Source organism: Chinchilla lanigera, unplaced genomic scaffold (genome assembly GCF_000276665.1).
Source record: "Chinchilla lanigera isolate Chin_1 unplaced genomic scaffold, ChiLan1.0 scaffold00149, whole genome shotgun sequence".
Taxonomy (NCBI): domain Eukaryota; kingdom Metazoa; phylum Chordata; class Mammalia; order Rodentia; family Chinchillidae; genus Chinchilla; species Chinchilla lanigera.
The window spans coordinates 2,534,808-2,547,685 of record NW_004955550.1 but is presented as its reverse complement, the minus strand read 5'-3'; the positions used below and the strand labels follow the sequence as shown (position 1 = coordinate 2,547,685).

The 12,878-nt window shown below is 40.3% G+C and overlaps 1 gene segment (V, D, J or C); it reads right to left on the bottom strand.

Moving 5' to 3' along the window:
- Window positions 1-10,265: 10,265 nt before the first annotated feature.
- LOC102017920 lies at window positions 10,266-11,400 on the bottom strand. The segment is given in 2 exon segments: window positions 10,266-11,019; window positions 11,206-11,400. Coding segments are annotated over 2 exon segments (378 nt in total).
- Between the last annotated feature and the right edge of the window lie 1,478 nt (window positions 11,401-12,878).

The window sequence follows — 12,878 nt, the reverse complement described above, 5'->3', positions numbered from 1 at the left end:
TCATTTTCAACACATTCACAAGGGAAAAATCGAATTTATTCAGTCATCTAACCATATTTTCATTTCCTATTTTTAAAATGTATTGCTCAGCCCTTCAAAGAAACCAACCAACAATCTCTCAGAGTCTCTACAGATACCCACTTGAATCCAATAAGCATAACGGATGAAAAAAATCCAGAGTTCTCAGTCATTCATCTCACCAAGCAGCAGCTGAGCTCTTGCTGCGGAGGGAGCTGAGAGGACCTCGTTTGGGGCACCTGATTCTTCTCCCAGCACAAGTAGGTGTGGATGCTCTGGTGCCCTGCAGCCCGTGGCACATCCTGGAGATGAATCAGGTACTGCGCGAGTGGTGGAGAAGGTTCCTACGCTTGCGTCCTCGGAAGCCCTGAGCAGACGTTCTGAAGTTGAACTCTAACTGGAAGTGAGCAGCTTTGTTATGGCGCATCCTCCCTCAGAAGGAATGGAAATTACATTTTTAGCTAAATTTTCTGAAGAAAAGCATTTCTTTTCCTTCTAGCAGGTGAATCCACACTTCTTTGCTTAAGTCTGTTTTTCATGTGTCCATTTACATTTCTCAACAAATAGTCATTTAGATAGGTCTGCTATAAAGGAAATCCATCCTCTTAATTTTTTCATTCTAAAAGGCTTGAAATGTAAGTTGGGACAGACAGCAGCATCTGGTAGCTGGACACATGTAGATTTGCTTTTAGTTCCAGAATTCAAGCAATTTTGAAGCATTAGCACTGAGTATTCTCCAGACACTGAACATTCAAAGCCTTCATTTCGTTTATTCATGAGTTACCAAATCTAACTAAGCCTTGAAAATGAACTTTCTCATAACTGAGTATCTATCTTCCTCAATTGATATCTGCCTCTCACTCATAAGTTTATTTTGTCTAATTCTCAAATTATATTTAAAGTTCTATAATTGTTCCCAAAAGGGACATCATAGTTAAATTTTGCAAACCATTGTTCACAATTACATGGAAGACATTCTACCACTTAAGTGTCTTTTCTGGAGTACCAACAGCTCTAGAGCCTGGACCAGTCATTGTGTTGCCTTAGAGTGACTGTCTGCTAGTGTCATGCTGGCAGAGCAGCCTGAGCAGAAACACCTCCAGAGGAATGACAGCGGAAGGAGACAGAAGGACAGTAGCACTGAAGAAGTACTTTTACACAAAGCATAGCTAAGTGGATCAAATAGGTTTCTGTCCATAGTAGGTCTTGTAGGAATTTGAATAACCCTTGGGGAAGAGCTAAGGCAGAAAGTTTACAGAAGAAATAGAGACAGGTAGAAAACAGACAAGGAAAATAATAATTTTAAAAAATTGTACTTTTAAGAAGACTGCAAATTCCAAGACACAGTCAGAATTCCTCAAAGCTATCTATATTGGCAATTCCTTCATTAATTCATGCTTCTTTCCCTCTAGACCCAAGCTACCCCAAACTCCTGAGGGTCACTGTAAGTCCACTGAAAGAACTTAGGTTGAGAAAATAAAGAACAGAATTCTGATCTTAAGACAAAGAAACCAATCTAGATAATATAAACAATACTTAAAATACTTATCTAAAAAATAAGCTCATACCTTTCACCGGTAACATGGGTCATTATCCTTCTAAGGGGTGGACCATCTTTTCCAAAGTTTCCATCTCAAGAAAACATAAATATTCCCAGTTCCAGAAATAATATGCCTCTCTCCTGAAGGGCCATGCTTTATTTCTTTAAGTTTGTACTTTCAAAATTCTGCCTGATAAATCTGTTTATGCCTCTTCCTGACATTTCCTGAAAATTGTTTTTCTGTGATGGTGCTCAATGAACCCGCAAATTATTTTACCTGTAGGGTAGGTTTGGGTTCCGCATCTCTGCTTTGTGAACCTCTTAGGATCCTGTCCAGTGACATTTCTCCTGGCAAGCTAGCAGTAGAGGTAAAGATGCACCCGGACCTTGACTTTTGAGGTCTATATTATGGTTTATATCTGAATGTCCCCACAAATCCTCATGCAGTGATGGGATGGGCTTCTAGATTTTTGATTGATCCATAGTCCAATGCTGGAATTATGGGTGTGAGTGCTACACTTGCCCTGGGGTGGATAGTTTGCATACAATATAAGAGAGGGAAACAGGCTGCTTGCGCTGCTCCTGCCCTTGGGCTTTTGTTGTTTTTGCTATTCCGCCACCATGAACTGTTGCCCTCTACCATGTGCCACCCTGCCTTGGAGCCAGCCAAGTATTGCCTGAAACCTCCACAAGCTGTGAGCTAAATAATCCTTTCCTTCCTTAATTTTGGGCATCAAGTATTTTGTCTCAGCAAGGAGAGAAAAGTAACCAAGACAGTATAGCAAAGGCTTTTCACTTTTTTTCTTCCCCATCTCTTGCCCCTGAAACACATCAACAGTTAGAATTTCTGAGTCCCTAAAAATTTAGTGCTTACATAAAAGCACTGGAGATAAGAGGCACCCACTTCCGCACATCAGAAATAGGAGGAAGTGTGGAGCTGTGCACTCCACAGTGAATAGTGACCTCATCAGGTATTTCTCCAGGTCAGTGTACCCCAATTCCAAGGCAGATGGAACTAAAATTTACTCACCAGAGAGACACAAGTAAGGACAGACCCATCTAGAGTCTCCAGCAATGTTTCTCATGGAGCTAATGTGGGAAGAGACACAGTAGAGAGAACAGCCTTAGGGTGACACTTTAGGAAGCTAAGTCTTTAAGTCATTTGCATCTTTGGGTCCTAACACTTTAGATAAAATGAAATCCTCTAAACAGTTCTTTCAATCTTTCTGTCTCTCTCTGCCCCTCTCTGTCCCTGCCTGTCTCTGTCTCTGTCTCTGTCTCTGTCTCTGTCTCTGTCTCTGTCTCTCTCTCTCTCTCTCTCTCTCTCTCTCTCTGTCTCTCTCTCTCTCTGTCTCTCTCTGTCTCTCTCTCTCTCTCTCTGTGAACTGAAGGGCATGAGCTCATTCTGCCTGATGCCATCCCCTTTTGGGGTGGCTGGGAACATACCCTACACTGTGAAGATTCAAATAAGTATCCAGGTGATAACTGACATTATCCTCAGAACTTGGTAGAGTTTATATATTCAAACCAAGAAAGAGTGCACTGATTTTCTCTTCTCTCTCCCCCAAAAACTCATTTCTGCTCTTGCCCTCTAATACCCAGAGATTTTATCCACTAGCTAAAATTCTCAATATCCCTCTGAATTGTGTATTTTACAATTCACCTAACAGATCTCATAGTCTATCATGATTCTTACTATTAGTAAGAAATGAATGTCTAGTGGTATTATAGTGGGAGCTTGGGAGCCATAGTATCCTACCACTCTCCACCCCAAATCACCCCATGCATTTAATTTGTCATTATCTGTCAGCATAATAAATCAACAACCAGCTAGTCCTCCTGAGTCCTCTCCCTCATGATCACTGACCTTGATTCAGCAATGGTGGCTCTTTTTTGGACAAGCTTCACCATAGTTTAACTTTGAACACTAGAGGGCAACTAGAGGTTAGCTTGACCATCAAAATATTTTAGCGGAACACTAGGTGGCAACGTTTCAGTCAAAACTGCTTCCAGAGGGCTAGAGCCTGATTCTCAAAGAATAATACATACAGCTAGATGAAGATTTCAAGGGCAGTGACGTTTGAGCAAGGACATAGAGAAAGCATAGAGATGAGTCGTACAGATACTTGAGGGAAAGAAGTACAGGGGGGCAAAGACCAGGGGGAAGATCCTACAAGGAAAACGTGCCCAGAGCGTTTGGGGAATGTCCTTCCCCCTGGCTCCTTACACTTATCAGCACAGCGCGGCAGAAAGGATTTGCTAATGCATTCAGCATCCTAATTTGTCAGTTGATGGCTTTTGAATTTATTGATCTTTGGTCACTTTGTACCTAAGTTTGGTAACTTTTTTCCCAGTTCCCTAGGGATTCGCTGAAACCCGGTAAAGTCACCATCAGAGCCCTCAGCAACCCTCTGTGAGGTCCTTGCTTCTCCACAGGCAAAACTCTGCACTCCAGGAGCCTCTCAGAAGCTGGACACCAGCTAACAGTAAGTCAGAGAGGCTTTATAAATGAAAACAATAAAACCTGTGCCAGAGGGATCTCAGTGTTTAACGTAGATAAGTCTGAGATGTATAATACCAGGCCTCAAATACAGTAAGCTCAGTAAATATCAGATTTCATTTTCTTGGTAAAGCTTTCATTTTCTTCAGTGTTTTAATGCAATGATACTAAATCCTTTTAAGTATATTTGCTTTTAAGTATTACAAATCTAAAGTGGAGAATTTTTCAGAATTTTGACTGGTGGTTATTTTTCTTACTAATTTTATAAATTTTTGATACATTCTGCTTGAATCCATTTTCAGAAATACTCATGGCAGAGCTAGGTGTTCCAGGGCGTGCCTGTAGTCCAGTCTAGTCAGGAGACTGAAGCAAGAGAACGCCTTGAGCCCAGGAGTTTGAAAGAAGCCTGACTAACACAGTGACCTCGTCTCTTAAAATACTAGTATTGAAGAAAAGAAATATGCATTGAAAATAGTTTTCCATTATCTGAATGGATTTTCCACAGGCTTAACAGTGATTTTGTTTGAGACAGAGTCTGGCTAAGTTCCCGTTGATGGACCTCAAACACACAATTCCTCAGCCTCACTCATCTCAGCAGCAGAGATTAGAGACACATCCAATGTACATGGCTTAAGAATGATTTTTAACAAGGAAAATTTTAAATGTATGTTATGTTCACAGAGAAACAGCTTGAAAATTTATTTAACTCTAAGTACTTTTATTTTTTGTTTGTTTTGTTTTGTTTTGTTTTTTCTGGTACCAGGAATCAAACTCATGACCTTGCGCTTGCCAGGCAGACGCTGTGCTGCTGAGCTAAATCCCCGGCCCCTCTAAGTACTTTTAAAATGCTTTTTCCTTTTTGCACTTTACTACTTCTAAAGAAAATTCAGGCATCATCATTAATGTTGCTTCTCAAAACACCCTATATGAGCTTCCCTTGGGTGTTGCAAAGAATTTATTGCTGTTGTTCCTGCTCACTTAAACATTCTCAAGTATGCATCTGGTTGCATTTCTTGTCTGTACTTCTCGCCAAACCAGAGCTATGGAGTTACAGAATTTCTTAGCTAATTTTATGGCCTCGCATGTAGCACTGGTCATTGCTGAGCAGCTTGCTTTCTAGGAGGTCAAGTGCACCAATGCACACAACGGGCAAAGAGTTAAGGAAGAGACCGTTGTAAAAGCCAGCTACAACTGTATGTCCATTTGTAGAAACAGGGACTAAACAGTCATTAAACATCCATTTCACCCTGGTCTGAGCATAGTCATGTGCAGATAGGAGCATAAGCTGTGCCCACGCAGGTTAACCTTACATTCCATTGTGTGTTAGTAGTTAAACTACAGGATGTCAATGGTAGAGTGTGCCTCAGCTAGAAAAGGCACAGATATCACCCACAGATGGGTAAATAAGCTTTATACTAACTGGGGTACTGGTTAATTTATGGTAGACAGAGAAATAGCTGCATCATATTAGTATAATTGTTCTACTGTCTTTATCTGAACTTTTAAGTGTTGTTGCAAGAGGTGCCTAGGCCAAGCTGATAGGGAGGGACTTAGGATAACTTTGTACAGCCTCAACCTAACTCTCTAGACACATATTTCTTAGTCTGCTTTCCTGTGTTTTGCTGCTTTAAGGTTGACCTTCCCAAATGTGAACCTGGTTGACCTTCAGTCAACTGACGCTCAATATCAGTCATAAAAACGAAAGCTTCACAGAGGCTCCTTTCCAGATCAAGTAAATGCGTGACGTCTCATCCTTGTAATGATTCTTATTCGACATCATTCATGGCAGTTCTGCTTCTCTGTATCAAACATGAAGCCTAAAATGATTAAGGAAAGTATGTTCATTACTGTGTCAGGTGATTAATCTTAAATTTGGGCTGTATCTTAGAGTAAAACTGACTCTTTAAATTATCATTGGGCAAATATTCGACATTAAACATCTTTACATGTGTTTTGCATGAACTATTTTTGATTCAAAAATTTAAGACAGGATGTACTACCAAAGAGCTGCTCCTGATACCTGTTTCCAAATGAGACACAAGGTTTTCACTTAGAGTTTAATCTTTTGATCCAGACCACAGATGGAGAAACCACAGTGCTCCCTTCCCATGTGGGATCTGCAGGTGGGAGTCTCAGCTGGTCTGTCTCTCTGGGAGCTCCTGAGTTTTTGTTCAGCTTTTACTGTCACTTCAAGCACTGTGAGTTCTGAGAAAGCACAGAAATACTTTGCCAAATCTCCTATCTGCAAGGCTGAAATGGTGAGGCTTATGGACTTAGCGACTCTCTGGAAGTTGACAGCATAGCGACCGCTCTTTGCATTGAGACTTGAAGAATACTGGCTAATAAGAAAAACCATTTCTCCGCTGGGAAGTTGCTGGTACCAAAAAATATAATATGAGCTCCTGCTTGTCTATAGGCACAGTCCAGGGTGACTGATTCCCCTTCCGGCCTGGATGTGGCTGGCTGGACTTGAGTCACTTTCTCCACTACACTGGGTCTTGTGGGAACAACAAGAAGACAGCTGATTCTCTGACACTGATAAAATACTGTAAGAGTTAGACTAATTTAGGGCCCACATACAACACTGAAGTCACAGTTTTATTTTTCCCCATCCCCCTTCCCTCCCTTAGACTGTGCGAAGCACCGCATGTCCATGTTCACTCCTTTCATCCTTAACATTCTTGAACATGCTCAGATCATCCATACCAGCGCAGACAAAGACTACAGACACCCACAGCAGGCTGGTGAGGGGCATGTGTCTTTATCCTTCTCCACAGTATGTTTAGTTCTGCCTCAGACTCAGACTTCAGGGCCCCTGAGTGCCTGGTAGTGTGTGCATAAATAATTCTTGAGCTCATAGGCTACTCCCCCAAACAGGAAATAGGGTTTCTTATGGTTCACACCACAAGGTCTGCACACACATAAGAAGTGTGACTCTTCACCAACTGATCTTCTGTCTGCCCTTGTTTCCACTGTAGCTCAGTTAGAAAGCACTTAGAAAGGGAACCAGAAAAGCAGTTGGTTTGAGAGTTGGAGCTGAAAGGAATTGCAGATTGAGCTACCTAACATGGAGATGTCATTCAGTCGATTAGCGTGAGGGGCGCATTTATAGTAAAATTGACTGTGAGCCACATACTCTCCTTCTAGTCAACTTACTGGTCACTAAACTAACAAAGGTTTACTCTTCCCTACATAGGTCTTCTTCTTTTCTGTGAAAGGCAATCATACACAAAATAGTGATTATGTCCTCTCCTTCTTTACTGTGCTTTAGGATCTATTTCAATTTTACAATTAACAAAACTATTTCCGAATCATGTGATAAAATTCAATGCCACAGTCTTTGTGAGGCTATTACATTGTTTATGTTTTGTGAAATTATAAGCAGAATAAAATGTTATTCTTTCAAAACTGGATAGTGAGTTGTATTTACTAGATTTTAATAGGATGAGTATATTCAGACCTATTGCCTCCACAAAACTAATTATACTTCTGAGATCATGTATGCTAGATTTATTCTACCACATTTTCTAGCCTATTTATTCCAATATTGATCCATATTCTTCTCTTACTAAATAATCTCATGACGAGCATGCTAGGTCTTTCTGTGACACATGCTATAATCTGCTCCTGAAAACACACTGTACATGTGAACACTGCTGATAATGTTGGCTGAGTTTTTGTGTACCACTATATGATCACGAGGAACCTAGCTGTTCTTCCTCTTCCTTCATTATTTTAATAGATGAATCAAAATGAAGTGACCAAAAAGCAAATACAAACCTAGGAAAGCACATACAAAACCTCTACGACTGTCCTAGTCCTTGATACAGGTTTTAATAACAGACCAATGAGTGTCATAGAGAAGCTCATATAAGTATTTGAGACAGCTGATATTTAGGTTTGCAATCATTTATACTTCAGCAGATGGAGACCATGGATGCGAACAGCAGCCTGGGAGTGGCATGGGGACAGGGTTTCCCTCCCTTCAATTTGCCGCCTGTGCTCCTGACAGTCCAGTGAAGGATCCCACACTGGCAGGTAGCAGCTGCCTCTGAGATGTGGTTTCTGGGTGGGTCAAGATTGAATGTGCCAAAAAAAAAAAAAAAAGATTGAATGTGCCATGACGCCCAAGTTGGGAAGCCTGTCTGATCCTAATTATTGTTTTGTTCTTTCTTGAGATTAAATTGACGAATGAAAATATGTGGAAAAGTACAAGCAATAATATTTTATTTAAAGAAGATTAACCACTGGAAATTTTCTGGATGGCTTATCTGAAAACTAGCATCATAAATTGTGGCTTTGATTCCAAATACTCATTTAAGTTTTGATTATTCTCTTGCCTCTAGTGTGATCCTCACAAGAAATCCTTGCTTTTCCTGCAAAGACAAACTAGAATTGTTTGCGTCACTTCCTTCCCACTCACCACAAACCCTGGCAATTATAAGCTTCACAGTGGCCAAGCATCTAAGCAGAAATATACAATCAGAACACGCTTCCACGTTCTGACTTCTCCCCACTTGCATACTGGAGTGACAGTGGTAGCAGCCAAGTCATTGTGTTGTTATACTGAACCTGTGCTTAATTTTTTAAGTATTCCTGGAAAGAGAACCATTGGCTTTCTAAATGTCAGTATTGAGCCATCTTGCTATGATAAGCACATATGCACCATTTGAAGCAAATCTGTCTTCCCTGTTGTTGTTTCCAGGAAGACAGAAATCTCTCCCAAAATATGGTTTCATGGCAAAAACATTCAAAATCCTTCACAGTATAAATGCTCAAAGTAAAATATTTCTCTCTTTGCACATTAAATGAATGAAAGTTCTTTTCTACTTTATCCTGAAAATTCATCTGATGATGAGTTTGTGTCAAACTCCCAAACTCCAAAATTTATTTCTTTTTAAAAACCTTATAAAGAAACTCAAATGAGAATAATTGAGTTATTCTATGACACTCTGTCTTCAGATTCTTCCCAATTCTTTGTAAAATCCCCAAACTCACATTTCCTATGAAACCACAGAATCACAGCTGAGTTTCCAGGATCCTCCCAGTTCTTTCTTCTTCATATGTATATGACAACACCTATGCCCTGATGCACATGGACTCCAGCCTGGACACGAGGTTCTACTTTATTATATCTACTTCAGTGCATCAGAAGCTACTCTAGTGTGATAGAAACACTACCCCAAATTTCTGACCTGACTTTCCCAATTACTAGGAAAAAAAAAAAAAAGTAAAACAAGCTTTGAGAGGCAGAGAGAGTTCACATTTCGACCTTCTGTGGAATATCTCCGAAAGCTAAAAGTCACTTCATATGTTTTTTTTTTCTTTTCATTTTCCCTATGTACTAAAAAACTATGTGTTATGACTGCAGAAAGGAATTCTGGATTGTATATTTCATGGTGAACATCCTTTGTGTGTGATTATGTTGTGCACCTTTTTCGGTTTCTGTTCTCTATTTTTGGAAAGATCTCTCCATAAGAACTTTAATTTTTATTTTATTTTACCTTTATAGCATATGTTTGTGGTCCAGAATCATTACCTTCATTGCAGAAAGCAGGTACATGTAAATAATATATCTGTTTATTCCTCTTTCCCTCCTCTACCTCCCCCTCCCTTGATCTCTAGACCGCTTTCCCATTTGCAAAAGGTCTATTTCCCCTGTTTCTGTATCTTTCATTTTGATCCTCAAATTATTTACGCTTTGGGTTTCTCATTTAACAGAAAATATGCATCATTTAAGCTTCTGCATCTAATTTATATCACTTAAAATTACGGTCTAGAGGTGCATCTGTTTTCCTAAAATGACTCAAATTTATTTTTTAGGGGCAAGTAATATCCCATTTTGTATATATATCATACTTGCTTTAGCCATGCATCAGTTGATGAACATATAGGCCATATCTAAGATTTAACTCTTAGGAGCTGTGCTGAAAATATGTGAGTATGCATGGATCACTGTAATATGATGTCCTTACATTTGAAAGGAAGGTAGCTGGAAGGGAATAATTGGATTGAATGGAATTGCAATTCTTAGTTTTTTGAGGACTCTCAATGCTGATTTCCATAGTGGTTGTGTTAGCCTCCATTCCCACAAACAGTGTAGAAGGGTTTCTTTTCCCCAGTAGTCTCACAACTACTTTTATTGAATGGAACATATTTGTTAATATTCTTACTTACATCGTTCATCATGTATGAACATTCAGTAAATTTACTGTTTTCCCTGCACCCTGGTAGAAGGAATGACAAACACAATATCCACCCTTTGCCTGCAGGTGGTGGTGAGGCAGAACTGAAAGTGCTTGCTTGAGGCGTCCAGCTCAACTACTAATCATCAGTAAAGTCTTCATCTGAAAGATTTTCCTTTCCTTTAGTTCCTTTTTTTCTGTCTTGTTTGGAGTTCAGAATTCTGGAGCTTAAGTATGTAATTTGATTTAATCTTCTTTTAAGCTATCTACTAGTTGCAAGTTGGAAAATTACATTTCAGAGGAAATGAAGTTAAAAGCCAAAGCCCCAAATCTACACTGTACAAAATTATCTGTAGGCACAGCTCCACCGACGTAGGTAAGTGACACTAAGCAGTGAAGAGGTTGCTGCAGTGGCCCTGTGACGCACCTGTGGCTGGCGTGGGGCTGAGCTCAGCTGAGGGTTTGTGTACCAGCTGCAGGCGCCTGGGGAGCACTGTGGGCTGCAGCACAGAAATAAGTGGCTGAGTCTGAGGGCTGGGAGGAGGAGATGGACAAGGAGCTGTGGCGTTCTTTAGTGACTGTCGTGGCCTTTAGTCTTCCATTCTGCTTTGTCCCTGAAGGAATGTAGAACAGGCTGAAGAGGCGTCCCCCAGGATCTTGGCGGAACCACTGCACACTGGTCACCGAGGCAGAAAAACTGCATGACAGAGTGGAATTGGCTCCCTCCTGGAGGATCTGGGCTGGAGGACTCTGCTCCACCTGCATTCCTGTCACACCTGAGGAGGAATGGAGAAGCAGTCACAGGCGATGTCACTGCCACACCTACACAGCCCTGAAAATGTCCCCATGGAGCATGAGAAGGAGAACGTCTGCAGGATTTGCGAGTTCCTTCCTCCACAACCCCCTCCACTCAACTGCAAAAATCCTTTTAAACTCCCTGAATTTGAGACAGCTCAACTCACAGAAAACCTGGGTGCACCAAAACCCCAGCAGAGAGCTCAGGATCCTCTTCATGACCCTTGTTGGTCTGGTTGGATGTACTTAGTCCAGATCTCAGATGGATGCACTTAGTCCACTCAGGGGCACTGGTGTCAGGACCTGGTTCTGGAACTGCTCCTGCTCCTGCTCCTGCTCCTGCAGCCAATCAGCTCCACTGAAGAACCTGCCCAGGCCCAGATACTGAGCCCTCACAGCTTGGTGCAGGAAGCCCCTCCTGCACTCAGACCTCTGAGAATCTGGGCGGAGCCTTGCGGGGAGAGAAGGGAGAGAGAAACTTCATTAGTCTATTACCAGAGGGAAATGTTCTAGTAATCCTAGAGTGTAAGGCATGTGAGGGGACATTTGAGAAGGAAGGGGAGGCACTCCTCCAAAGGGAAACAACTCAACTGTACTAATGAGCCTGGGGATCATAATGGAAAAGACATGCATGTACGTGTATTGAGACCCACAGTGGAAATATGTGATCTTTTTTATTCTTTTATTTTAAAGAGAAAAAAATAACAACAACAAAGACAAAAGCAAAACAGCATAAAAATGATACAGAATTTCAAAACAAGATGATAGGAAATTAACAATGATTGTTGTATTACATATTGTTTTCTTCAACAAAGTTGCTCAGATTACCAGATATAAGAATGCAAGATTTATCAAACAACTAAAGAGAATAAAAAATAATAAAAAAATTAGAAACAATACAAAGCTTCACTAAACAAGATGGTAGGGCCTTAACAATGGTTGTTACATTGCATACTGTTGTCTTCAAATTAGTTGTTCAGATTACCAGATATAAACATGCAAAATTGGTCAAAAATTTTTAAGCATTAACTGTCCCTTTCAGTAAACCAATGGACATCAGCAGTACAATTATCCCAACTATCCTTGTATATACATATTTTTTTCCTTCCTTCTTTCTTTTTTTTCTCCTTTCCCTCATCCCACTTATTCCTTCCTTTGAGCAATTTCTTTCCCTTTCATAATATCTGTTGAAACGCATATGTTTTGAGTTTTACTTACTCTTTCAGGTTCTCACACTAGGGAGACAATATGAGGTTTACACATGCAGGTATGATTTATTTCACTTATGAGTATGGTCTCCATTTTCCTATAAAAGCCTCAAGTTTATCTTTTTATAGCTGAGTAATATTCCATTGTATAAAAATACCACATCTTTTTTATCCATTCCTAGTTGATCGACATTTAGGTTGTTTCCAAGATTTAGCTATGACAAATACACTGCTGTAAACATGGGTGCTCTTATATTGCTGTGGTGTGATGTTTTCAGTTCTTCTGGAAAAGTGCCCAGAAGGGGAGAAATGTGTATTTTAATGTGTCTTTATTGACCTGTGAATTAATTTACATGAGAGTCACTCCAGCATACTAAGTAAAAAAGTTGCAGAAGCTCTAAAGTGTATGCAAAATGTTGCCTTCTTACTGGAATGTGCAGATTGGGGTTCTCCTAGAATAACCGAGAGTTGTGGTAGATATTATCATAAGAAATTGCACCTTGAGGAGATGGAGGGTTGGGGAAAGTTTAATCAATGTGCACTAAATTGCATTTAGGACAAAAAGTTCACATATGGTATTGCACATTAGGGTGACTAAAAGTAATGATGATGTACTGTAGATGTCAGAAAGC